At 52.7% G+C, this 27,412-nt stretch overlaps 1 protein-coding gene across 1 annotated transcript in view; it reads left to right on the forward strand.

Annotated features, from left to right (window-relative positions):
* The window catches only part of ovch1 (ovochymase 1), a gene marked incomplete at both ends in the record, with an annotated part of 181,398 nt that extends 158,618 nt beyond the window's left edge, over nt 1-22,780 (forward strand). The window contains one exon of the mRNA XM_079263434.1: nt 22,619-22,780. Within this exon, the coding sequence (XP_079119560.1) occupies nt 22,619-22,780 (162 nt within the window). The remainder of the gene's footprint in view (nt 1-22,618) is intronic.
* Nucleotides 22,781-27,412: the final 4,632 nt, after the last annotated feature.

Below are 27,412 nucleotides of genomic sequence, written 5' to 3' on the forward strand. Positions count from 1 at the left end.
TTCTCCTTCCTACTCGTCGTCTTCTTCTTCCTAATCGTCGTCGTCTTCTTCCTACTCGTCGTCGTCTTCTTCCTACTCGTCGTCGTCTTCTTCCTACTCGTCGTCGTCTTCTTCCTACTCGTCGTCGTCTCCTTCCTACTCGTCGTCGTCTCCTTCCTACTCGTCGTCGTCTTCTTCCTACTCGTCGTCGTCTTCTTCCTACTCGTCGTCGTCTTTTTCCTACTCGTCGTCGTCTTCTTCCTACTCGTCGTCGTCTTCTTCCTACTCGTCGTCGTCTTCTTCCTACTCGTCGTCGTCTTCTTCCTACTCGTCGTCGTCTTCTTCTTCCTACTCGTCGTCGTCTTCTTCCTACTCGTCGTCGTCTTCTTCCTACTCGTCGTCGTCTTCTTCTTCCTACTCGTCGTCGTCTTCTTCTTCCTACTCGTCGTCGTCTTCTTCTTCCTACTCGTCGTCGTCTTCTTCTTCCTACTCGTCGTCGTCTTCTTCTTCCTACTCGTCGTCGTCTTCTTCTTCCTACTCGTCGTCGTCTTCTTCCTACTCGTCGTCTTCGTCTTCCTACTCGTCGTCTTCGTCTTCCTACTCGTCGTCTTCGTCTTCCTACTCGTCGTCGTCTTCTTCCTACTCGTCGTCGTCTTCTTCCTACTCGTCGTCTTCTTCTTCCTACTCGTCGTCTTCCAACTCGTCGTCTTCCAACTTGTCGTCTTCCAACTTGTCGTCGTCGTCTTCTTCCTACTCGTCGTCGTCTTCCTACTCGTCGTCGTCTTCCTCCTCGTCGTCTTCTTCCTACTCGTCGTCTTCTTCCTACTCGTCGTCTTCTTCCTACTCGTCGTCTTCTTCCCACTCGTCGTCTTCTTCTTCCTACTCGTCGTCTTCTTCTTCCTACTCGTCGTCGTCGTCTTCCTACTCGTCGTCTTCCTACTCGTCGTCTTCTTCCCACTCGTCGTCTTCTTCTTCCTACTCGTCGTCTTCTTCTTCCTACTCGTCGTCGTCGTCTTCCTACTCGTCGTCTTCCTACTCGTCGTCGTCTTCCTACTCGTCGTCGTCTTCCTCCTCGTCGTCTTCTTCCTACTCGTCGTCTTCTTCCTACTCGTCGTCTTCTTCCTACTCGTCGTCTTCTTCCCACTCGTCGTCTTCTTCTTCCTACTCGTCGTCTTCTTCTTCCTACTCGTCGTCGTCTTCTTCCTACTCGTCGTCGTCTTCTTCCTACTCGTCGTCTTCGTCTTCCTACTCGTCGTCTTCGTCTTCCTACTCGTCTTCGTCTTCCTACTCGTCGTCTTCGTCTTCCTACTCGTCGTCGTCTTCTTCCTACTCGTCTTCGTCTTCCTACTCGTCGTCGTCTTCTTCCTACTCGTCGTCGTCTTCTTCCTACTCGTCGCCGTCTTCTTCCTACTCGTCGTCTTCGTCTTCCTACTCGTCGTCTTCGTCTTCCTACTCGTCTTCGTCTTCCTACTCGTCTTCGTCTTCCTACTCGTCGTCTTCGTCTTCCTACTCGTCGTCTTCGTCTTCCTACTCGTCTTCGTCTTCCTACTCGTCGTCTTCGTCTTCCTACTCGTCTTCGTCTTCCTACTCGTCGTCTTCGTCTTCCTACTCGTCGTCTTCGTCTTCCTACTCGTCGTCTTCGTCTTCCTACTCGTCGTCTTCCTACTCGTCGTCGTCCTACTCGTCGTCGTCCTACTCGTCGTCGTCTTCTTCCTACTCGTCGTCGTCTTCTTCCTACTCGTCGTCTTCTTCCTACTCGTCGTCGTCTTCTTCCTACTCGTCGTCGTCTTCTTCCTACTCGTCGTCGTCTTCTTCCTACTCGTCGTCTTCGTCTTCCTACTCGTCGTCTTCGTCTTCCTACTCGTCGTCTTCCTAATCGTCTTCTTCCTACTCGTCGTCTTCGTCTTCCTACTCGTCGTCTTCGTCTTCCTACTCGTCGTCTTCGTCTTCCTACTCGTCGTCTTCGTCTTCCTACTCGTCGTCGTCGTCTTCCTACTCGTCGTCGTCTTCTTCCTACTCGTCGTCGTCTTCTTCCTACTCGTCGTCGTCTTCTTCCTACTCGTCGTCGTCTCCTTCCTACTCGTCGTCGTCTTCTTCCTACTCGTCGTCGTCTTCTTCCTACTCGTCGTCGTCTTCTTCCTACTCGTCGTCGTCTTCTTCCTACTCGTCGTCGTCTTCTTCCTACTCGTCGTCGTCGTCTTCCTACTCGTCGTCGTCGTCTTCCTACTCGTCGTCGTCGTCTTCCTACTCGTCGTCGTCGTCTTCCTACTCGTCGTCGTCTTCTTCCTACTCGTCGTCGTCGTCTTCCTACTCGTCGTCGTCGTCGTCTTCCTACTCGTCGTCGTCGTCGTCTTCCTACTCGTCGTCGTCGTCGTCTTCCTACTCGTCGTCGTCGTCTTCTTCCTACTCGTCGTCGTCGTCTTCTTCCTACTCGTCGTCGTCGTCGTCTTCTTCCTACTCGTCGTCGTCGTCGTCTTCTTCCTACTCGTCGTCGTCGTCGTCTTCCTCCTACTCGTCGTCGTCGTCGTCTTCTTCCTACTCGTCGTCGTCGTCGTCTTCCTCCTACTCGTCGTCGTCGTCGTCTTCCTACTCGTCGTCGTCGTCGTCGTCTTCTTCCTACTCGTCGTCTTCCTACTCGTCGTCGTCTTCCTACTCGTCGTCGTCGTCTTCTTCCTACTCGTCGTCGTCGTCGTCTTCCTCCTACTCGTCGTCGTCGTCGTCTTCTTCCTACTCGTCGTCGTCGTCGTCTTCCTCCTACTCGTCGTCGTCGTCGTCTTCCTACTCGTCGTCGTCGTCGTCGTCTTCTTCCTACTCGTCGTCTTCCTACTCGTCGTCTTCCTCCTACTCGTCGTCGTCGTCTTCTTCCTACTCGTCGTCGTCGTCGTCGTCTTCTTCCTACTCGTCGTCTTCCTACTCGTCGTCGTCTTCCTACTCGTCGTCGTCGTCTTCCTACTCGTCGTCGTCGTCTTCCTACTCGTCGTCTTCTTCTTCCTACTCGTCGTCTTCTTCTTCCTACTCGTCGTCTTCTTCTTCCTACTCGTCGTCTTCCTACTCGTCTTCTTCCTACTCGTCGTCTTCCTACTCGTCGTCTTCTTCCTACTCGTCGTCGTCGTCTTCTTCCTACTCGTCGTCGTCGTCGTCGTCTTCCAACTTGTCGTCGTCGTCGTCTTCCTACTCGTCGTCGTCGTCGTCGTCTTCCAACTTGTCGTCGTCGTCGTCTTCTTCCTACTCGTCGTCTTCCTACTCGTCGTCGTCTTCTTCCTACTCGTCGTCGTCTTCTTCCTACTCGTCGTCGTCGTCTTCGTCTTCCTACTCGTCGTCTTCGTCTTCCTACTCGTCGTCGTCGTCTTCCTACTCGTCGTCTTCGTCTTCCTACTCGTCGTCTTCGTCTTCCTACTCGTCGTCTTCGTATTCCTACTCGTCGTCTTCGTCTTCCTACTTGTCGTCTTCGTCTTCCTACTCGTCGTCTTCGTCTTCCTACTCGTCGTCGTCTTCTTCCTACTCGTCGTCTTCGTCTTCCTACTCGTCGTCTTCCTACTCGTCGTCTTCCTACTCGTCGTCGTCTTCTTCCTACTCGTCGTCGTCTTCTTCCTACTCGTCGTCTTCTTCTTCCTACTCGTCGTCGTCTTCTTCCTACTCGTCGTCGTCTTCTTCCTACTCGTCGTCTTCTTCTTCCTACTCGTCGTCGTCTTCTTCCTACTCGTCGTCGTCTTCTTCCTACTCGTCGTCGTCTTCTTCCTACTCGTCGTCGTCTTCTTCCTACTCGTCGTCGTCTTCTTCCTACTCGTCGTCGTCTTCTTCCTACTCGTCGTCGTCTTCTTCCTACTCGTCGTCGTCTTTTTCCTACTCGTCGTCGTCTTCTTCCTACTCGTCGTCGTCTTCTTCCTACTCGTCGTCGTCTTCTTCCTACTCGTCGTCGTCTTTTTCCTACTCGTCGTCGTCTTCTTCCTACTCGTCGTCGTCTTCTTCCTACTCGTCGTCGTCTTCTTCCTACTCGTCGTCGTCTTCTTCTTCCTACTCGTCGTCGTCTTCTTCCTACTCGTCGTCGTCTTCTTCTTCCTACTCGTCGTCGTCTTCTTCTTCCTACTCGTCGTCGTCTTCTTCTTCCTACTCGTCGTCGTCTTCTTCTTCCTACTCGTCGTCGTCTTCTTCTTCCTACTCGTCGTCGTCTTCTTCTTCCTACTCGTCGTCGTCTTCTTCTTCCTACTCGTCGTCGTCTTCTTCTTCCTACTCGTCGTCGTCTTCTTCTTCCTACTCGTCGTCGTCTTCTTCCTACTCGTCGTCGTCTTCTTCCTACTCGTCGTCGTCTTCTTCCTACTCGTCGTCGTCTTCTTCCTACTCGTCGTCGTCTTCTTCCTACTCGTCGTCTTCGTCTTCCTACTCGTCGTCTTCGTCTTCCTACTCGTCGTCTTCCTAATCGTCGTCTTCCTACTCGTCGTCGTCTTCTTCCTACTCGTCGTCTTCGTCTTCCTACTCGTCGTCTTCGTCTTCCTACTCGTCGTCTTCGTCTTCCTACTCGTCGTCTTCGTCTTCCTACTCGTCGTCTTCTTCTTACTCGTCGTCTTCTTCCTACTCGTCGTCTTCTTCCTCCTACTCGTCGTCTTCTTCCTACTCGTCGTCGTCTCCTTCCTACTCGTCGTCGTCTCCTTCCTACTCGTCGTCGTCTCCTTCCTACTCGTCGTCGTCTCCTTCCTACTCGTCGTCGTCTCCTTCCTACTCGTCGTCGTCTCCTTCCTACTCGTCGTCGTCTCCTTCCTACTCGTCGTCGTCTTCTTCCTACTCGTCGTCGTCTTCTTCCTACTCGTCGTCGTCTTCTTCCTACTCGTCGTCGTCGTCTTCCTACTCGTCGTCGTCGTCTTCCTACTCGTCGTCGTCGTCTTCCTACTCGTCGTCGTCGTCTTCCTACTCGTCGTCGTCGTCTTCCTACTCGTCGTCGTCGTCTTCCTACTCGTTGTCGTCGTCGTCTTCCTACTCGTCGTCGTCGTCTTCCTACTCGTCGTCGTCGTCTTCTTCCTACTCGTCGTCGTCGTCTTCTTCCTACTCGTCGTCGTCGTCGTCTTCCTACTCGTCGTCGTCGTCGTCTTCCTACTCGTCGTCGTCGTCGTCTTCCTACTCGTCGTCGTCGTCGTCTTCCTACTCGTCGTCGTCGTCGTCTTCTTCCTACTCGTCGTCGTCTTCTTCCTACTCGTCGTCTTCCAACTTGTCGTCGTCTTCCAACTTGTCGTCGTCTTCCAACTTGTCGTCGTCTTCCTACTCGTCGTCGTCTTCCTACTCGTCGTCGTCTTCCTACTCGTCGTCGTCTTCCTACTCGTCGTCGTCTTCCTACTCGTCGTCGTCTTCCTACTCGTCGTCTTCTTCCTACTCGTCGTCGTCTTCCTACTCGTCGTCGTCTTCCTACTCGTCGTCGTCTTCCTACTCGTCGTCTTCTTCCTACTCGTCGTCTTCTTCCTACTCGTCGTCGTCTTCCTACTCGTCGTCTTCTTCCTACTCGTCGTCTTTTTCCTACTCGTCGTCGTCTTCTTCCTACTCGTCGTCGTCTTCTTCCTACTCGTCGTCGTCTTCTTCCTACTCGTCGTCGTCTTCTTCTTCCTACTCGTCGTCGTCTTCTTCTTCCTACTCGTCGTCGTCTTCTTCCTACTCGTCGTCGTCTTCTTCTTCCTACTCGTCGTCGTCTTCTTCTTCCTACTCGTCGTCGTCTTCTTCTTCCTACTCGTCGTCGTCTTCTTCTTCCTACTCGTCGTCGTCTTCTTCTTCCTACTCGTCGTCGTCTTCTTCTTCCTACTCGTCGTCGTCTTCTTCTTCCTACTCGTCGTCGTCTTCTTCTTCCTACTCGTCGTCGTCTTCTTCCTACTCGTCGTCGTCTTCTTCCTACTCGTCGTCGTCTTCTTCCTACTCGTCGTCGTCTTCTTCCTACTCGTCGTCGTCTTCTTCCTACTCGTCGTCTTCGTCTTCCTACTCGTCGTCTTCGTCTTCCTACTCGTCGTCTTCCTAATCGTCGTCTTCCTACTCGTCGTCGTCTTCTTCCTACTCGTCGTCTTCGTCTTCCTACTCGTCGTCTTCGTCTTCCTACTCGTCGTCTTCGTCTTCCTACTCGTCGTCTTCGTCTTCCTACTCGTCGTCTTCTTCCTCCTACTCGTCGTCTTCTTCCTACTCGTCGTCTTCTTCCTCCTACTCGTCGTCTTCTTCCTACTCGTCGTCGTCTCCTTCCTACTCGTCGTCGTCTCCTTCCTACTCGTCGTCGTCTCCTTCCTACTCGTCGTCGTCTCCTTCCTACTCGTCGTCGTCTCCTTCCTACTCGTCGTCGTCTCCTTCCTACTCGTCGTCGTCTCCTTCCTACTCGTCGTCGTCTCCTTCCTACTCGTCGTCGTCTCCTTCCTACTCGTCGTCGTCTTCTTCCTACTCGTCGTCGTCTTCTTCCTACTCGTCGTCGTCGTCTTCCTACTCGTCGTCGTCGTCTTCCTACTCGTCGTCGTCGTCTTCCTACTCGTCGTCGTCGTCTTCCTACTCGTCGTCGTCGTCTTCCTACTCGTCGTCGTCGTCTTCCTACTCGTCGTCGTCGTCTTCCTACTCGTTGTCGTCGTCGTCTTCCTACTCGTCGTCGTCGTCTTCCTACTCGTCGTCGTCGTCTTCTTCCTACTCGTCGTCGTCGTCGTCTTCCTACTCGTCGTCGTCGTCGTCTTCCTACTCGTCGTCGTCGTCGTCTTCCTACTCGTCGTCGTCGTCGTCTTCCTACTCGTCGTCGTCGTCGTCTTCCTACTCGTCGTCGTCGTCGTCTTCTTCCTACTCGTCGTCGTCTTCTTCCTACTCGTCGTCTTCCAACTTGTCGTCGTCTTCCAACTTGTCGTCGTCTTCCTACTCGTCGTCGTCTTCCTACTCGTCGTCGTCTTCCTACTCGTCGTCTTCTTCCTACTCGTCGTCTTCTTCCTACTCGTCGTCGTCTTCCTACTCGTCGTCTTCTTCCTACTCGTCGTCTTCTTCCTACTCGTCGTCGTCTTCCTACTCGTCGTCGTCTTCCTACTCGTCGTCGTCTTCCTACTCGTCGTCGTCTTCCTACTCGTCGTCTTCTTCCTACTCGTCGTCTTCCAACTTGTCGTCGTCTTCCTACTCGTCGTCGTCTTCCTACTCGTCGTCTTCTTCCTACTCGTCGTCTTCCTACTCGTCGTCTTCCTACTCGTCGTCGTCGTCGTCTTCCTACTCGTCGTCGTCGTCGTCTTCCTACTCGTCGTCGTCGTCGTCGTCTTCCTACTCGTCGTCGTCGTCGTCGTCTTCCAACTTGTCGTCGTCGCCTTCTTCCTACTCGTCGTCTTCCAACTTGTCGTCGTCTTCCTACTCGTCGTCGTCTTCCTACTCGTCGTCGTCTTCCTACTCGTCGTCGTCTTCCTACTCGTCGTCGTCTTCCTACTCGTCGTCGTCTTCCTACTCGTCGTCTTCTTCCTACTCGTCGTCTTCTTCCTACTCGTCGTCGTCTTCTTCCTACTCGTCGTCGTCTTCTTCCTGCTCGTCGTCGTCTTCTTCCTACTCGTCGTCGTCGTCTTCCTACTCGTCGTCGTCTTCTTCCTACTCGTCGTCTTCTTCTTCCTACTCGTCGTCGTCTTCTTCCTACTCGTCGTCTTCTTCTTCCTACTCGTCGTCGTCGTCTTCCTACTCGTCGTCTTCGTCTTCCTACTCGTCGTCTTCGTCTTCCTACTCGTCGTCTTCGTCTTCTTCCTACTCGTCGTCGTCTTCTTCCTACTCGTCGTCGTCTTCTTCCTACTCGTCGTCGTCTTCTTCCTACTCGTCGTCTTCCTACTCGTCGTCGTCTTCTTCCTACTCGTCGTCTTCTTCTTCCTACTCGTCGTCTTCTTCTTCCTACTCGTCGTCGTCTTCTTCCTACTCGTCGTCTTCTTCTTCCTACTCGTCGTCGTCTTCTTCCTACTCGTCGTCGTCTTCTTCCTACTCGTCGTCTTCTTCTTCCTACTCGTCGTCTTCTTCTTCCTACTCGTCGTCGTCTTCTTCCTACTCGTCGTCGTCTTCTTCCTACTCGTCGTCGTCTTCTTCCTACTCGTCGTCGTCTTCTTCCTACTCGTCGTCGTCTTCTTCCTACTCGTCGTCGTCGTCTTCTTCCTACTCGTCGTCGTCGTCTTCTTCCTACTCGTCGTCGTCGTCTTCTTCCTACTCGTCGTCGTCGTCTTCTTCCTACTCGTCGTCGTCTTCTTCTTCCTACTCGTCGTCGTCTTCTTCTTCCTACTCGTCGTCGTCTTCTTCTTCCTACTCGTCGTCGTCTTCTTCTTCCTACTCGTCGTCGTCTTCTTCTTCCTACTCGTCGTCGTCTTCTTCTTCCTACTCGTCGTCGTCTTCTTCTTCCTACTCGTCGTCGTCTTCTTCTTCCTACTCGTCGTCGTCTTCTTCTTCCTACTCGTCGTCGTCTTCTTCTTCCTACTCGTCGTCGTCTTCTTCCTACTCGTCGTCGTCTTCTTCCTACTCGTCGTCGTCTTCTTCCTACTCGTCGTCTTCGTCTTCCTACTCGTCGTCTTCGTCTTCCTACTCGTCGTCTTCCTACTCGTCGTCTTCCTAATCGTCGTCTTCCTACTCGTCGTCTTCCTACTCGTCGTCGTCTTCTTCCTACTCGTCGTCGTCTTCTTCCTACTCGTCGTCTTCGTCTTCCTACTCGTCGTCTTCGTCTTCCTACTCGTCGTCTTCGTCTTCCTACTCGTCGTCGTCGTCTTCCTACTCGTCGTCTTCGTCTTCCTACTCGTCGTCTTCTTCCTACTCGTCGTCGTCTCCTTCCTACTCGTCGTCGTCTCCTTCCTACTCGTCGTCGTCTCCTTCCTACTCGTCGTCGTCTCCTTCCTACTCGTCGTCGTCTCCTTCCTACTCGTCGTCGTCTCCTTCCTACTCGTCATCTTCGTCTTCCTACTCGTCGTCGTCTTCTTCCTACTCGTCGTCGTCTTCTTCCTACTCGTCGTCGTCTTCTTCCTACTCGTCGTCGTCTTCTTCCTACTCGTCGTCGTCTTCTTCCTACTCGTCGTCGTCTTCTTCCTACTCGTCGTCGTCTTCTTCCTACTCGTCGTCGTCTTCGTCTTCCTACTCGTCGTCTTCGTCTTCCTACTCGTCGTCTTCGTCTTCCTACTCGTCGTCGTCTTCTTCCTACTCGTCGTCTTCGTCTTCCTACACGTCGTCTTCCTACTCGTCGTCTTCCTACTCGTCGTCTTCCTACTCGTCGTCTTCCTACTCGTCGTCTTCCTACTCGTCGTCGTCTTCTTCCTACTCGTCGTCTTCTTCTTCCTACTCGTCGTCTTCTTCTTCCTACTCGTCGTCGTCTTCTTCCTACTCGTCGTCGTCTTCTTCTTCCTACTCGTCGTCGTCTTCTTCCTCCAACTCGTCGTCGTCTTCTTCCTACTCGTCGTCGTCTTCTTCTTCCTACTCGTCGTCTTCGTCTTCCTACTCGTCGTCGTCTTCTTCCTACTCGTCGTCGTCTTCTTCCTACTCGTCGTCGTCGTCTTCCTACTCGTCGTCGTCTTCTTCCTACTCGTCGTCGTCTTCTTCCTACTCGTCGTCTTCGTCTTCCTACACGTCGTCTTCCTACTCGTCGTCTTCCTACTCGTCGTCTTCCTACTCGTCGTCTTCCTACTCGTCGTCTTCCTACTCGTCGTCTTCTTCCTACTCGTCGTCGTCTTCTTCCTACTCGTCGTCGTCTTCTTCCTACTCGTCGTCTTCGTCTTCCTACTCGTCGTCTTCGTCTTCCTACTCGTCGTCTTCCTACTCGTCGTCTTCCTACTCGTCTTCTTCCTACTCGTCGTCGTCTTCTTCCTACTCGTCGTCGTCTTCTTCCTACTCGTCGTCGTCTTCTTCCTACTCGTCGTCGTCTTCTTCCTACTCGTCGTCGTCTTCTTCCTACTCGTCGTCTTCGTCTTCCTACTCGTCGTCTTCGTCTTCCTACTCGTCGTCTTCGTCTTCCTACTCGTCGTCTTCGTCTTCCTACTCGTCGTCGTCTCCTTCCTACTCGTCGTCGTCTCCTTCCTACTCGTCGTCGTCTCCTTCCTACTCGTCGTCGTCTCCTTCCTACTCGTCGTCGTCTCCTTCCTACTCGTCGTCGTCTTCTTCCTACTCGTCGTCTTCGTCTTCCTACTCGTCGTCGTCTTCTTCCTACTCGTCGTCGTCTTCTTCCTACTCGTCGTCGTCTTCTTCCTACTCGTCGTCGTCTTCTTCCTACTCGTCGTCGTCTTCTTCCTACTCGTCGTCGTCTTCTTCCTACTCGTCGTCGTCTTCGTCTTCCTACTCGTCGTCTTCGTCTTCCTACTCGTCGTCGTCTTCCTACTCGTCGTCGTCTTCTTCCTACTCGTCGTCTTCGTCTTCCTACACGTCGTCTTCCTACTCGTCGTCTTCCTACTCGTCGTCTTCCTACTCGTCGTCTTCCTACTCGTCGTCTTCCTACTCGTCGTCTTCCTACTCGTCGTCGTCTTCTTCCTACTCGTCGTCGTCTTCTTCCTACTCGTCGTCGTCTTCTTCTTCCTACTCGTCGTCTTCTTCTTCTTCCTACTCGTCGTCTTCTTCTTCTTCCTACTCGTCGTCTTCTTCTTCCTACTCGTCGTCTTCTTCTTCTTCCTACTCGTCGTCTTCTTCTTCCTACTCGTCGTCTTCTTCTTCCTACTCGTCGTCGTCTTCTTCCTACTCGTCGTCGTCGTCTTCCTACTCGTCGTCGTCTTCCTACTCGTCGTCGTCTTCTTCCTACTCGTCGTCGTCTTCTTCCTACTCGTCGTCGTCTTCTTCCTACTCGTCGTCGTCTTCTTCCTACTCGTCGTCGTCTTCTTCCTACTCGTCGTCGTCTTCTTCCTACTCGTCGTCGTCTTCTTCCTACTCGTCGTCGTCTTCTTCCTACTCGTCGTCGTCTTCTTCCTACTCGTCGTCGTCTTCTTCCTACTCGTCGTCGTCGTCTTCCTACTCGTCGTCGTCGTCTTCCTACTCGTCGTCTTCGTCTTCCTACTCGTCGTCTTCGTCTTCCTACTCGTCGTCGTCTTCTTCTTCCTACTCGTCGTCGTCTTCTTCCTACTCGTCGTCGTCTTCTTCCTACTCGTCGTCGTCTTCTTCCTACTCGTCGTCGTCTTCTTCCTACTCGTCGTCGTCTTCTTCCTACTCGTCGTCGTCTTCTTCCTACTCGTCGTCTTCGTCTTCCTACTCGTCGTCTTCGTCTTCCTACTCGTCGTCTTCGTCTTCCTACTCGTCGTCTTCGTCTTCCTACTCGTCGTCTTCGTCTTCCTACTCGTCGTCTTCCTAATCGTCGTCTTCCTACTCGTCGTCGTCTTCTTCCTCCTACTCGTCGTCGTCTTCTTCCTCCTACTCGTCGTCGTCTTCTTCCTCCTACTCGTCGTCGTCTTCTTCCTCCTACTCGTCGTCTTCTTCCTCCTACTCGTCGTCGTCTTCTTCCTACTCGTCGTCGTCTTCTTCCTACTCGTCGTCGTCTTCTTCCTACTCGTCGTCGTCTTCTTCCTACTCGTCGTCGTCTTCTTCCTACTCGTCGTCGTCGTCGTCTTCCTACTCGTCGTCGTCGTCGTCTTCCTACTCGTCGTCGTCGTCGTCTTCCTACTCGTCGTCGTCTTCTTCCTACTCGTCGTCGTCTTCTTCCTACTCGTCGTCGTCGTCGTCTTCTTCCTACTCGTCGTCGTCGTCGTCGTCGTCTTCCTACTCGTCGTCTTCCTACTCGTCGTCTTCCAACTTGTCGTCGTCTTCCTACTCGTCGTCGTCTTCCTACTCGTCGTCGTCTTCCTACTCGTCGTCGTCTTCCTACTCGTCGTCGTCTTCCTACTCGTCGTCGTCTTCTTCCTCGTCGTCTTCCTACTCGTCGTCTTCCTACTCGTCGTCTTCTTCCTACTCGTCGTCGTCGTCGTCTTCCTACTCGTCGTCGTCGTCGTCTTCCTACTCGTCGTCGTCGTCGTCTTCCTACTCGTCGTCGTCGTCGTCTTCCTACTCGTCGTCTTCCTACTCGTCGTCGTCTTCCTACTCGTCGTCGTCTTCCTACTCGTCGTCGTCTTCCTACTCGTCGTCTTCCAACTTGTCGTCGTCTTCCTACTCGTCGTCGTCTTCCTACTCGTCGTCGTCTTCTTCCTACTCGTCGTCGTCTTCTTCCTACTCGTCGTCGTCTTCTTCCTACTCGTCGTCGTCTTCTTCCTACTCGTCGTCGTCTTCTTCCTACTCGTCGTCGTCTTCTTCCTACTCGTCGTCGTCTTCTTCCTACTCGTCGTCGTCTTCTTCCTACTCGTCGTCGTCTTCTTCCTACTCGTCGTCGTCTTCTTCCTACTCGTCGTCGTCGTCTTCCTACTCGTCGTCGTCGTCTTCCTACTCGTCGTCTTCGTCTTCCTACTCGTCGTCTTCGTCTTCCTACTCGTCGTCGTCTTCTTCCTACTCGTCGTCTTCGTCTTCCTACTCGTCGTCGTCTTCTTCCTACTCGTCGTCGTCTTCTTCCTACTCGTCGTCTTCGTCTTCCTCGTCGTCGTCTTCTTCCTACTCGTCGTCGTCTTCTTCCTACTCGTCGTCTTCTTCTTCCTACTCGTCGTCTTCTTCTTCCTACTCGTCGTCTTCTTCTTCCTACTCGTCGTCTTCTTCTTCCTACTCGTCGTCTTCTTCTTCCTACTCGTCGTCTTCTTCTTCCTACTCGTCGTCTTCTTCTTCCTACTCGTCGTCGTCTTCTTCTTCCTACTCGTCGTCGTCTTCTTCTTCCTACTCGTCGTCGTCTTCTTCTTCCTACTCGTCGTCGTCTTCTTCTTCCTACTCGTCGTCTTCTTCTTCCTACTCGTCGTCGTCTTCTTCTTCCTACTCGTCGTCGTCTTCTTCTTCCTACTCGTCGTCGTCTTCTTCTTCCTACTCGTCGTCGTCTTCTTCTTCCTACTCGTCGTCGTCTTCTTCCTACTCGTCGTCGTCTTCTTCCTACTCGTCGTCTTCGTCTTCCTACTCGTCGTCTTCATCTTCCTACTCGTCGTCTTCCTAATCGTCGTCTTCCTACTCGTCGTCGTCGTCTTCCTACTCGTCGTCGTCTTCTTCCTACTCGTCGTCTTCGTCTTCCTACTCGTCGTCTTCCTAATCGTCGTCTTCGTCTTCCTACTCGCCGTCGTCGTCTTCCTACTCGTCGTCTTCTTCCTACTCGTCGTCGTCTTCTTCCTACTCGTCGTCTTCGTCTTCCTACTCGTCGTCTTCTTCCTACTCGTCGTCGTCTTCTTCCTACTCGTCGTCTTCTTCCTACTCGTCGTCGTCTTCTTCCTACTCGTCGTCGTCTTCTTCCTACTCGTCGTCGTCTCCTTCCTACTCGTCGTCGTCTCCTTCCTACTCGTCGTCGTCTCCTTCCTACTCGTCGTCGTCGTCTTCCTACTCGTCGTCTTCGTCTTCCTACTCGTCGTCTTCGTCTTCCTACTCGTCGTCTTCTTCCTACTCGTCGTCTTCGTCTTCCTACTCGTCGTCTTCTTCCTACTCGTCGTCTTCGTCTTCCTACTCGTCGTCTTCTTCCTACTCGTCGTCGTCTTCTTCCTACTCGTCGTCGTCTCCTTCCTACTCGTCGTCGTCTCCTTCCTACTCGTCGTCGTCTCCTTCCTACTCGTCGTCGTCTCCTTCCTACTCGTCGTCGTCGTCTTCCTACTCGTCGTCTTCGTCTTCCTACTCGTCGTCTTCTTCCTACTCGTCGTCTTCTTCCTACTCGTCGTCGTCTTCTTCCTACTCGTCGTCGTCTTCTTCCTACTCGTCGTCGTCTTCTTCCTACTCGTCGTCGTCTCCTTCCTACTCGTCGTCGTCTCCTTCCTACTCGTCGTCGTCTCCTTCCTACTCGTCGTCGTCTTCTTCCTACTCGTCGTCGTCGTCTTCCTACTCGTCGTCGTCGTCTTCTTCCTACTCGTCGTCGTCGTCTTCCTACTCGTCGTCGTCGTCTTCTTCCTACTCGTCGTCGTCGTCTTCTTCCTACTCGTCGTCGTCGTCGTCTTCCTACTCGTCGTCGTCGTCGTCTTCCTACTCGTCGTCGTCGTCGTCTTCTTCCTACTCGTCGTCGTCTTCTTCCTACTCGTCGTCGTCTTCTTCCTACTCGTCGTCTTCGTCTTCCTACTCGTCGTCGTCTTCTTCCTACTCGTCGTCGTCTTCTTCCTACTCGTCGTCGTCTTCTTCCTACTCGTCGTCTTCGTCTTCCTACTCGTCGTCTTCGTCTTCCTACTCGTCGTCTTCGTCTTCCTACTCGTCGTCGTCTTCTTCCTACTCGTCGTCGTCTTCTTCCTACTCGTCGTCTTCGTCTTCCTACTCGTCGTCGTCTTCTTCCTACTCGTCGTCGTCTTCTTCCTACTCGTCGTCTTCGTCTTCCTACTCGTCGTCTTCTTCCTACTCGTCGTCGTCTTCTTCCTACTCGTCGTCGTCTTCTTCCTACTCGTCGTCGTCTTCTTCCTACTCGTCGTCTTCGTCTTCCTACTCGTCGTCTTCGTCTTCCTACTCGTCGTCTTCGTCTTCCTACTCGTCGTCTTCGTCTTCCTACTCGTCGTCGTCTTCTTCCTACTCGTCGTCTTCGTCTTCCTACTCGTCGTCTTCCTACTCGTCGTCTTCGTCTTCCTACTCGTCGTCTTCCTACTCGTCGTCGTCTTCTTCCTACTCGTCGTCGTCTTCTTCCTACTCGTCGTCGTCTTCTTCCTACTCGTCTTCTTCCTACTCGTCGTCGTCTTCTTCCTACTCGTCGTCGTCTTCTTCCTACTCGTCGTCGTCTTCTTCCTACTCGTCGTCGTCTTCTTCCTACTCGTCGTCTTCTTCTTCCTACTCGTCGTCGTCTTCTTCCTACTCGTCGTCGTCTTCTTCCTACTCGTCCTCGTCTTCTTCTTCCTACTCGTCGTCGTCTTCTTCTTCCTACTCGTCGTCGTCTTCTTCTTCCTACTCGTCGTCGTCTTCTTCTTCCTACTCGTCGTCGTCTTCTTCTTCCTACTCGTCGTCGTCTTCTTCTTCCTACTCGTCGTCGTCTTCTTCCTACTCGTCGTCGTCTTCTTCCTACTCGTCGTCGTCTTCTTCCTACTCGTCGTCTTCGTCTTCCTACTCGTCGTCTTCGTCTTCCTAATCGTCGTCTTCCTACTCGTCGTCGTCTTCTTCCTACTCGTCGTCGTCTTCTTCCTACTCGTCGTCGTCTTCTTCCTACTCGTCGTCTTCGTCTTCCTACTCGTCGTCTTCGTCTTCCTACTCGTCGTCTTCGTCTTCCTACTCGTCGTCGTCGTCTTCCCACTCGTCGTCGTCGTCTTCCCACTCGTCGTCTTCTCCTTCCCACTCGTCGTCGTCTCCTTCCTACTCGTCGTCGTCGTCTTCCTACTCGTCGTCGTCGTCTTCCTACTCGTCGTCGTCTTCTTCCTACTCGTCGTCGTCGTCTTCCTACTCGTCGTCGTCGTCTTCCTACTCGTCGTCGTCGTCTTCTTCCTACTCGTCGTCGTCGTCTTCTTCCTACTCGTCGTCGTCGTCGTCTTCCTACTCGTCGTCGTCGTCGTCTTCCTACTCGTCGTCGTCGTCGTCTTCCTACTCGTCGTCGTCGTCTTCTTCCTACTCGTCGTCGTCGTCGTCTTCTTCCTACTCGTCTTCTTCTTCCTACTCGTCGTCGTCTTCCTACTCGTCGTCGTCTTCCTACTCGTCGTCGTCTTCCTACTCGTCGTCGTCTTCCTACTCGTCGTCTTCTTCCTACTCGTCGTCTTCTTCCTACTCGTCGTCTTCTTCCTACTCGTCGTCGTCTTCTTCCTACTCGTCGTCGTCTTCTTCCTACTCGTCGTCGTCTTCTTCCTACTCGTCGTCGTCTTCTTCCTACTCGTCGTCGTCTTCTTCCTACTCGTCGTCTTCTTCCTACTCGTCGTCTTCTTCCTACTCGTCGTCTTCCTACTCGTCGTCGTCGTCTTCCTACTCCTCGTCGTCTTCCTACTCGTCGTCGTCGTCTTCCTACTCGTCGTCGTCGTCTTCCTACTCCTCGTCGTCGTCGTCGTCTTCCTACTCCTCGTCGTCTTCCTACTCGTCGTCGTCGTCTTCCTACTCGTCGTCGTCGTCGTCGTCTTCCTACTCGTCGTCGTCTTCCTACTCGTCGTCGTCGTCGTCGTCGTCTTCCTACTCGTCGTTGTCTTCCTACTCATCTTCTTCCTACTCGTCGTCGTCGTCTTCTTCCTACTCGTCGTCTTCCTACTCGTCGTCGTCTTCCTACTCGTCGTCGTCGTCTTCCTACTCGTCGTCGTCGTCGTCTTCCTACTCGTCGTCGTCGTCTTCTTCCTACTCGTCGTCGTCGTCTTCTTCCTACTCGTCGTCGTCTTCTTCTTCCTACTCGTCGTCGTCGTCTTCTTCCTACTCGTCGTCGTCGTCTTCTTCCTACTCGTCGTCGTCGTCTTCTTCCTACTCGTCGTCGTCGTCGTCTTCCTACTCGTCGTCGTCGTCGTCTTCCTACTCGTCGTCGTCGTCGTCTTCCTACTCGTCGTCGTCGTCGTCGTCTTCCAACTTGTCGTCGTCGTCGTCTTCTTCCTACTCGTCGTCTTCCAACTTGTCGTCTTCCAACTTGTCGTCGTCGTCGTCTTCTTCCTACTCGTCGTCTTCCAACTTGTCGTCGTCTTCCTACTCGTCGTCTTCTTCCTACTCGTCGTCGTCCTACTCGTCGTCGTCTTCTTCCTACTCGTCGTCTTCCTACTCGTCGTCGTCTTCCTACTTGTCTTTTTCCTAGTCGTCGTCGTCTTCTTCCTAGTCGTCGTCGTCGTCTTCCTACTCGTCGTTGTCTTCCTACTCATCTTTTTCCTACTCGTCGTCGTCGTCTTCTTCCTACTCGTCGTCTTCTTCCTACTCGTCGTCTTCTTCCTACTCGTCGTCTTCTTCCTACTCGTCGTCTTCTTCCTACTCGTCGTCGTCTTCCTACTCGTCGTCGTCTTCTTCCTACTCGTCGTCGTCGTCTTCCTACTCGTCGTCGTCGTCTTCTTCCTACTCGTCGTCTTCCTACTCGTCGTCGTCGTCTTCCTACTCGTCGTCGTCGTCTTCCTACTCGTCGTCGTCGTCTTCCTACTCGTCGTCGTCGTCGTCCTACTCGTCGTCGTCGTCGTCCTACTCGTCGTCGTCTTCTTCCTACTCGTCGTCTTCCTACTCGTCGTCGTCGTCTTCCTACTCGTCGTTGTCTTCCTACTCATCTTCTTCCTACTCGTCGTCGTCGTCTTCTTCCTACTCGTCTTCTTCCTACTCGTCGTCGTCTTCTTCCTACTCGTCGTCTTCCTACTCGTCGTCGTCTTCCTACTTGTCTTTTTCCTACTCGTCGTCGTCGTCTTCCTACTCGTCTTTTTCCTACTCGTCGTCGTCGTCTTCCTACTCGTCGTCGTCTTCTTCCTAGTCGTCGTCTTCTTCTTCCTACTCGTCGTCGTCGTCTTCCTACTCGTCGTCGTCTTCTTCCTAGTCGTCGTCTTCTTCTTCCTACTCGTCGTCGTCTTCCTACTCGTCGTTGTCTTCCTACTCATCTTTTTCCTACTCGTCGTCGTCGTCTTCTTCCTACTCGTCGTCTTCCTACTCGTCGTCTTCTTCTTCCTAGTCGTCGTCTTCTTCTTCCTAGTCGTCGTCGTCGTCTTCCTACTCATCTTCTTCCTACTCGTCGTCGTCTTCTTCCTACTCGTCGTCTTCTTCTTCCTAGTCGTCGTCGTCGTCTTCCTACTCGTCGTTGTCTTCCTACTCATCTTTTTCCTACTCGTCGTCGTCGTCTTCTTCCTACTCGTCGTCTTCCTACTCGTCGTCGTCTTCTTCCTACTCGTCGTCTTCTTCTTCCTAGTCGTCGTCGTCGTCTTCCTACTCGTCGTTGTCTTCCTACTCATCTTTTTCCTACTCGTCGTCGTCGTCTTCTTCCTACTCGTCGTCTTCCTACTCGTCGTCTTCTTCTTCCTAGTCGTCGTCTTCTTCTTCCTAGTCGTCGTCGTCGTCTTCCTACTCGTCGTCTTCTTCTTCCTAGTCGTCGTCGTCGTCTTCCTACTCGTCGTCTTCTTCTTCCTAGTCGTCGTCTTCTTCTTCCTAGTCGTCGTCGTCGTCTTCCTACTCATCTTCTTCCTACTCGTCGTCGTCTTCTTCCTACTCGTCGTCTTCTTCTTCCTAGTCGTCGTCGTCGTCTTCCTACTCGTCGTTGTCTTCCTACTCATCTTTTTCCTACTCGTCGTCGTCGTCTTCTTCCTACTCGTCGTCTTCCTACTCGTCGTCGTCTTCTTCCTACTCGTCGTCTTCTTCTTCCTAGTCGTCGTCGTCGTCTTCCTACTCGTCGTTGTCTTCCTACTCATCTTTTTCCTACTCGTCGTCGTCGTCTTCTTCCTACTCGTCGTCTTCCTACTCGTCGTCTTCTTCTTCCTAGTCGTCGTCTTCTTCTTCCTAGTCGTCGTCGTCGTCTTCCTACTCGTCGTCTTCTTCTTCCTAGTCGTCGTCGTCGTCTTCCTACTCGTCGTTGTCTTCCTACTCATCTTTTTCCTACTCGTCGTCGTCGTCTTCTTCCTACTCGTCGTTGTCTTCCTACTCATCTTTTTCCTACTCGTCGTCGTCGTCGTCTTCCTACTCGTCGTCTTCTTCTTCCTAGTCGTCGTCGTCGTCTTCCTACTCGTCGTTGTCTTCCTACTCATCTTCTTCCTACTCGTCGTCGTCTTCTTCCTACTCGTCGTCTTCTTCTTCCTAGTCGTCGTCGTCGTCTTCCTACTCGTCGTTGTCTTCCTACTCATCTTTTTCCTACTCGTCGTCGTCGTCGTCTTCCTACTCGTCGTTGTCTTCCTACTCATCTTTTTCCTACTCGTCGTCGTCGTCGTCTTCCTACTCGTCGTCTTCTTCTTCCTAGTCGTCGTCGTCGTCTTCCTACTCGTCGTTGTCTTCCTACTCATCTTCTTCCTACTCGTCGTCGTCTTCTTCCTACTCGTCGTCTTCTTCTTCCTAGTCGTCGTCGTCGTCTTCCTACTCGTCGTTGTCTTCCTACTCATCTTTTTCCTACTCGTCGTCGTCGTCTTCTTCCTACTCGTCGTCTTCCTACTCGTCGTCTTCTCCTTCCCACTCGTCGTCGTCTCCTTCCTACTCGTCGTCGTCGTCTTCCTACTCGTCGTCGTCGTCTTCCTACTCGTCGTCGTCTTCTTCCTACTCGTCGTCGTCGTCTTCCTACTCGTCGTCGTCGTCTTCCTACTCGTCGTCGTCGTCTTCTTCCTACTCGTCGTCGTCGTCTTCTTCCTACTCGTCGTCGTCGTCGTCTTCCTACTCGTCGTCGTCGTCGTCTTCCTACTCGTCGTCGTCGTCGTCTTCCTACTCGTCGTCGTCGTCTTCTTCCTACTCGTCGTCGTCGTCGTCTTCTTCCTACTCGTCGTCTTCTTCCTACTCGTCGTCGTCTTCCTACTCGTCGTCGTCTTCCTACTCGTCGTCGTCTTCCTACTCGTCGTCTTCTTCCTACTCGTCGTCTTCTTCCTACTCGTCGTCTTCTTCCTACTCGTCGTCGTCTTCTTCCTACTCGTCGTCGTCTTCTTCCTACTCGTCGTCGTCTTCTTCCTACTCGTCGTCGTCTTCTTCCTACTCGTCGTCGTCTTCTTCCTACTCGTCGTCTTCTTCCTACTCGTCGTCTTCTTCCTACTCGTCGTCTTCCTACTCGTCGTCGTCGTCTTCCTACTCCTCGTCGTCTTCCTACTCGTCGTCGTCGTCTTCCTACTCGTCGTCGTCGTCTTCCTACTCCTCGTCGTCGTCGTCGTCTTCCTACTCCTCGTCGTCTTCCTACTCGTCGTCGTCGTCTTCCTACTCGTCGTCGTCGTCGTCGTCTTCCTACTCGTCGTCGTCTTCCTACTCGTCGTCGTCGTCGTCGTCGTCTTCCTACTCGTCGTTGTCTTCCTACTCATCTTCTTCCTACTCGTCGTCGTCGTCTTCTTCCTACTCGTCGTCTTCCTACTCGTCGTCGTCTTCCTACTCGTCGTCGTCGTCTTCCTACTCGTCGTCGTCGTCGTCTTCCTACTCGTCGTCGTCGTCTTCTTCCTACTCGTCGTCGTCGTCTTCTTCCTACTCGTCGTCGTCTTCTTCTTCCTACTCGTCGTCGTCGTCTTCTTCCTACTCGTCGTCGTCGTCTTCTTCCTACTCGTCGTCGTCGTCTTCTTCCTACTCGTCGTCGTCGTCGTCTTCCTACTCGTCGTCGTCGTCGTCTTCCTACTCGTCGTCGTCGTCGTCTTCCTACTCGTCGTCGTCGTCGTCGTCTTCCAACTTGTCGTCGTCGTCGTCTTCTTCCTACTCGTCGTCTTCCAACTTGTCGTCTTCCAACTTGTCGTCGTCGTCGTCTTCTTCCTACTCGTCGTCTTCCAACTTGTCGTCGTCTTCCTACTCGTCGTCTTCTTCCTACTCGTCGTCGTCCTACTCGTCGTCGTCTTCTTCCTACTCGTCGTCTTCCTACTCGTCGTCGTCTTCCTACTTGTCTTTTTCCTAGTCGTCGTCGTCTTCTTCCTAGTCGTCGTCGTCGTCTTCCTACTCGTCGTTGTCTTCCTACTCATCTTTTTCCTACTCGTCGTCGTCGTCTTCTTCCTACTCGTCGTCTTCTTCCTACTCGTCGTCTTCTTCCTACTCGTCGTCTTCTTCCTACTCGTCGTCTTCTTCCTACTCGTCGTCGTCTTCCTACTCGTCGTCGTCTTCTTCCTACTCGTCGTCGTCTTCTTCCTACTCGTCGTCGTCGTCTTCCTACTCGTCGTCGTCGTCTTCTTCCTACTCGTCGTCTTCCTACTCGTCGTCGTCGTCTTCCTACTCGTCGTCGTCGTCTTCCTACTCGTCGTCGTCGTCTTCCTACTCGTCGTCGTCGTCGTCCTACTCGTCGTCGTCGTCGTCCTACTCGTCGTCGTCTTCTTCCTACTCGTCGTCTTCCTACTCGTCGTCGTCTTCTTCCTACTCGTCGTCTTCCTACTCGTCGTTGTCTTCCTACTCATCTTCTTCCTACTCGTCGTCGTCGTCTTCTTCCTACTCGTCGTCTTCCTACTCGTCGTCGTCGTCTTCTTCCTACTCGTCGTCTTCCTACTCGTCGTCGTCTTCCTACTTGTCTTTTTCCTACTCGTCGTCGTCGTCTTCCTACTCGTCTTTTTCCTACTCGTCGTCGTCGTCTTCCTACTCGTCGTCGTCTTCTTCCTAGTCGTCGTCTTCTTCTTCCTACTCGTCGTCGTCGTCTTCCTACTCGTCGTCGTCTTCTTCCTAGTCGTCGTCTTCTTCTTCCTACTCGTCGTCGTCTTCCTACTCGTCGTTGTCTTCCTACTCATCTTTTTCCTACTCGTCGTCGTCGTCTTCTTCCTACTCGTCGTCTTCCTACTCGTCGTCTTCTTCTTCCTAGTCGTCGTCTTCTTCTTCCTAGTCGTCGTCGTCGTCTTCCTACTCATCTTCTTCCTACTCGTCGTCGTCTTCTTCCTACTCGTCGTCTTCTTCTTCCTAGTCGTCGTCGTCGTCTTCCTACTCGTCGTTGTCTTCCTACTCATCTTTTTCCTACTCGTCGTCGTCGTCTTCTTCCTACTCGTCGTCTTCCTACTCGTCGTCGTCTTCTTCCTACTCGTCGTCTTCTTCTTCCTAGTCGTCGTCGTCGTCTTCCTACTCGTCGTTGTCTTCCTACTCATCTTTTTCCTACTCGTCGTCGTCGTCTTCTTCCTACTCGTCGTCTTCCTACTCGTCGTCTTCTTCTTCCTAGTCGTCGTCTTCTTCCTAGTCGTCGTCTTCCTACTCGTCGTTGTCTTCCTACTCATCTTTTTCCTACTCGTCGTCGTCGTCTTCTTCCTACTCGTCGTCGTTGTCTTCCTACTCATCTTCTTCCTACTCGTCGTCGTCGTCTTCCTACTCATCTTCTTCCTACTCGTCGTCGTCGTCTTCCTACTCATCTTCTTCCTACTCGTCGTCGTCGTCTTCCTACTCGTCGTCGTCTTCTTCCTACTCGTCGTCGTCTTCTTCCTACTCGTCGTCGTCTTCTTCCTACTCGTCGTCGTCTTCTTCCTACTCGTCGTCGTCGTCTTCCTACTCGTCGTCGTCTTCTTCCTACTCGTCGTCGTCTTCTTCCTACTCGTCGTCGTCTTCTTCCTACTCGTCGTCGTCTTCTTCCTACTCGTCGTCTTCTTCCTACTCGTCGTCTTCTTCCTACTCGTCGTCGTCTTCTTCCTACTCGTCGTCTTCTTCTTCCTACTCGTCTTCTTCCTACTCGTCGTCTTCTTCCTACTCGTCGTCTTCTTCCTACTCGTCGTCGTCTTCCTACTCGTCGTCGTCTTCCTACTCGTCGTCTTCTTCCTACTCGTCGTCGTCTTCCTACTCGTCGTCGTCTTCCTACTCGTCGTCGTCCTACTCGTCGTCGTCCTACTCGTCGTCTTCCTACTCGTCGTCGTCGTCTTCTTCCTACTCGTCGTCGTCTTCCTACTTGTCTTTTTCCTAGTCGTCGTCGTCTTCTTCCTACTCGTCGTCTTCTTCCTACTCGTCTTCTTCCTATGGAGGTGGTCCACGGCAATGCGGACCAGTCTGAAAGGAGAAGATCTGGATCACCAGTCGCTGACCTGAGAACTTTTTACTTGTTGAGGTTTTCTGAAGGGGGCGGAGCCTGAAATGACTGATCGGTGATCCATCAGAGGATGTAAAGCCTCTACGTCTGATTGGACAGTCTGTCAGGAGCAGCTCTGATTGGACGGTTGCTGTGACATGAAGTAATGTGGGTGTGTCTCCGCAGGGTGATGCCGGAGCTCCTCTGTTTTGTCAGAAACATCACGTCTATTTCCTGTTCGGTGTGGTCACATGGGGCAGCTGGCGGTGCCGGGCCGACAAGCCCTCCATCTTCACCAGAATCCCGGAGTTTCATTCCTGGATCACCGACGTGACTGACGATGTGTGAACGCAACCATCTGGCTAATCGAGACCAAAGCAATAAAATAATTGATCCGATTTCAGTGAGTCAGCGTTTTATTTGCCAGTGATGACATCAGCTGATGATGTTGTCACGGTAACGGAAAGTTTTGATCTCTGGCAGTTTTTATACACTTATTGATCTCTGATAGAATCTGATCACATGATCAAACCACTGATGATGGAAATAATTTTCATCATAAATTCATCTGATTTCTGTTCACATGAAATAAAGATTTAACTGTAAAGTATTTCGGCCTTTCAGGAGCGGGTGTTAGGGTGATAAAATGATGCTGTGGTGTGACTCAAATAAATCCACGACTGGAACAGGGAAAGACTCCATCTGGAGGGTTTCATGATCCGGGTAACGGACCAGAATCTGCACCACCTGCCAAGCTTCTGCTCCTCTGCATACCTCCTGAGGGATGAAGGTTGGGATGTAAGATGGAAGCGTGAGAAGTGGTCCAGAGGCAGCTGAGCGGTCTGAGAGGATCCCTCACTGTGATGGAGAAGGGCCTCCAGAAGCTGCTGGTTTAATTCCCTCTCCACATCCAAACATTTCCCTCTTTCTTCTTCAGAGAGAAGTGAAGGAAGCGGTGAAAGCGATGCCAGTGAAGGCATCACATGTGTGGCAGAGCAGCTCAGACTGTCAGAAGGGATTCAGTGTGTCTGGGAGAAGAGCTGCAGGATCTGTGGAGCTGGGATCCAAGCTGCTGATCAGGAGACGACTTTGAAGGCATCAAATGAAAGACAAAGTCAGCAGCAACGTGTGAGAGGACAGCTCAGCATGATGGACAACGGGCTGCACATCAAGCAGCTGCAGGTTGGACTCCAGAGACAGCAGAGCGGTGTGAGACGATAGGCTGATGGAGGACTGGCAGGACCTCTAGCAGCTTCATCTTCCTGTCTGGGAGTCCTCATTGTGGGAAAGACACTGGATTTCAGACATTCTTGATGTTTCAGAGTCAGATCAGAGTAAAAGGGTGAAAGTGTTCATAGTGAAGGCACAGCCTGTCAGGAGGATTAGCTCAGGCTGCCAGGAGGACGCTCTGTGCTGTGGACGGCCTGGGATCAAACCTTATGATCAGCACATCGGCTTTCAGGTCCAGCAGCCAGAATGAAGGAGATAAAAGCACCAGGAGAAGGTGGGGTACTGTGGAGGCTCCTTGGTGGTGCAGTGGATTCAGAACAGGACCACAAGCCACCAGTGGTTCAGCAGCAGCTGGTTCAAGTCCCACCTGTTTCTGTGAGATGTATTTAGTTCACACATGTTTCATATTTATGGCCTTCCTGTGTTCCATTTTCCCCAGGAATGAATGTGGGTGTGAATGGTCTGCTGGCCCTGCGATGGACTGGTGTCCAGGTGTACCTGCCTCTCACCTGACCACTGCTGGGATAGACTCCAGCTTCCTCAAGACCCTGAACTGGACTAAGCAGCAGAGAACATGAAGAAATGCTTTAAAGTTGGTTTTCCTCCACCAGCATCATCATGTCAGCTGGTTCCACATGGTCCACCTGGGTCCACCTGGTTTTACCTGGTTTTACCTGGGTCCACCTGGTTTTACCTGGTTCCACCTGGTTTCACTTGGTTTTACCTGGTTCCACCTGGTTTCACTAGGTTCCACATGGGTCCACCTGGTTCTACTGAGTCCACCTCCCTCCACCTGGTTTTACCTGGTTCCACCTGGGTCCACCTGGTTTTACCTGGTTCCACCTGGTTTCACTAGGTTCCACATGGGTCCACCTGGTTCTACTGAGTCCACCTCCCTCCACCTGGTTTTACCTGGTTCCACCTGGGTCCACCTGGTTTTACCTGGTTCCACCTGGTTCCACCTGGTTCCACCTGGGTCCACCTGGTTTTACCTGGTTCCACCTGGGTCCACCTGGTATTACCTGGTTTTACCTGGTTCCACATGGGTCCACATGGGTCCACCTGGTTTTACCTGGTTCCACATGGGTCCACCTGGTTTTACCTGGTTCCACCTGGTTCCACCTGGGTCCACCTGGTTTTACCTGGTTCCACCTGGTTCCACATGGGTCCACCTGGTTGTAATGAGTCCACCTCCTTCCACCTGGTTTTACCTGGTTCCACCTGGTTCCACCTGGGTCCACCTGGTATTACCTGGTTTTACCTGGTTCCACATGGGTCCACCTGGTATTACCTGGTTTTACCTGGTTCCACATGGGTCCACCTGGTTCCACATGGGTCCACATGGGTCCACCTGGTTTTACCTGGTTCCACCTGGTTCCACGTGGGTCCACCTGGTTTTACCTGGTTCCACATGGGTCCACCTGGTTTTACCTAGTATTACCTGGTTCCACATGGTTCTACCTGGGTTTAGCTGGTATTACCTGGTTCCACCTGGTTCCACATGGTCCACCTGGTTTTACCTGGTTCCACATGGGTCCACCTGGTTCTACTGAGTCCACCTCCCTCCACCTGGTTTTACCTGGTTCCACCTGGGTCCACCTGGTTTTACCTGGTTCCACCTGGTTCCACCTGGTTCCACATGGTCCACCTGGTTTTACCTGGTTCCACATGGGTCCACCTGGTTTTACCTGGTTCCACCTGGTTCCACCTGGTTCCACATGGTCCACCTGGTTCCACCTGGGTCCACCTGGTTTTACCTGGTTCCACCTGGTTTCACTTGGTTTTACCTGGTTCCACCTGGTTTCACTAGGTTCCACATGGGTCCACCTGGTTCTACTGAGTCCACCTCCTTCCACATGGTTTTACCTGGTTCCACCTGGTTCCACCTGGTTTTACCTGGTTCCACCTGGTTCCACCTGGGTCCACCTGGTTTTACCTGGTTCCACCTGGTTCCACATGGGTCCACCTGGTTCTAATGAGTCCACCTCCTTCCACCTGGTTTTACCTGGTTCCACCTGGTTCCACCTGGGTCCACCTGGTATTACCTGGTTTTACCTGGTTCCACATGGGTCCACCTGGTTCTAATGAGTCCACCTCCTTCCACCTGGTTTTACCTGGTTCCACCTGGTTCCACCTGGGTCCACCTGGTATTACCTGGTTTTACCTGGTTCCACATGGGTCCACCTGGTTCCACATGGGTCCACCTGGTTTTACCTGGTTCCACCTGGTTTCACTTGGTTTTACCTGGTTCCACCTGGTTTCACTAGGTTCCACATGGGTCCACCTGGTTCTACTGAGTCCACCTCCCTCCACCTGGTTTTACCTGGTTCCACCTGGGTCCACCTGGTTTTACCTGGTTCCACCTGGTTCCACCTGGGTCCACCTGGTTTTACCTGGTTCCACATGGTTCCACATGGGTCCACCTGGTTCTAATGAGTCCACCTCCCTCCACCTGGTTTTACCTGGTTCCACCTGGGTCCACCTGGTTTTACCTGGTTCCACCTCCTTCCACCTGGTTTTACCTGGTTCCACCTGGTTCCACCTGGGTCCACCTGGTATTACCTGGTTTTACCTGGTTCCACCTGGTTCCACATGGGTCCACCTGGTTTTACCTGGTTCCACCTGGTTCCACATGGGTCCACCTGGTTCTAATGAGTCCACCTCCTTCCACCTGGTTTTACCTGGTTCCACCTGGTTCCACCTGGGTCCACCTGGTTTTACCTGGTTCCACCTGGTTCCACCTGGGTCCACCTGGTTTTACCTGGTTCCACATGGTTCCACATGGTCCACCTGGTTTTACCTGGTTCCACCTGGGTCCACCTGGTTTTACCTGGTTCCACATGGTTCCACATGGGTCCACCTGGTTTTACCTGGTTCCACCTGGTTCCACATGGGTCCACCTGGTTCTAATGAGTCCACCTCCTTCCACCTGGTTTTACCTGGTTCCACCTGGTTCCACCTGGGTCCACCTGGTTTTACCTGGTTCCACCTGGTTCCACCTGGGTCCACCTGGTTTTACCTGGTTCCACATGGTTCCACATGGTCCACCTGGTTTTACCTGGTTCCACCTGGGTCCACCTGGTTTTACCTGGTTCCACATGGGTCCACCTGGGTCCACCTGGTTTTACCTGGTTCCACATGGTTCCACATGGTCCACCTGGTTTTACCTGGTTCCACCTGGGTCCACCTGGTTTTACCTGGTTCCACCTGGTTTCACTTGGTTTTACCTGGTTCCACCTGGTTTCACTAGGTTCCACATGGGTCCACCTGGTTCTACTGAGTCCACCTCCTTCCACATGGTTTTACCTGGTTCCACCTGGTTCCACATGGTCCACCTGGTTTTACCTGGTTCCACGTGGGTCCACCTGGTTTTACCTGGTTCCACCTGGTTCCACCTGGTTCCACATGGTCCACCTGGTTCCACCTGGGTCCACCTGGTTTTACCTGGTTCCACCTGGTTTCACTTGGTTTTACCTGGTTCCACCTGGTTTCACTAGGTTCCACATGGGTCCACCTGGTTCTACTGAGTCCACCTCCTTCCACATGGTTTTACCTGGTTCCACCTGGTTTCACTTGGTTTCACTAGGTTCCACATGGGTCCACCTGGGTCCACCTGGTTTTACCTGGGTCCACCTGGTTTTACCTGGTTTTACCTGGTTCCACCTGGGTCCACCTGGTTTTACCTGGTTCCACCTGGGTCCACCTGGTTTTACCTGGTTCCACCTGGTTTCACTAGGTTCCACATGGGTC

Source organism: Telmatherina bonti, assembly GCF_933228915.1.
Source record: "Telmatherina bonti genome assembly, chromosome: 23".
Lineage (NCBI taxonomy): Eukaryota > Metazoa > Chordata > Actinopteri > Atheriniformes > Telmatherinidae > Telmatherina > Telmatherina bonti.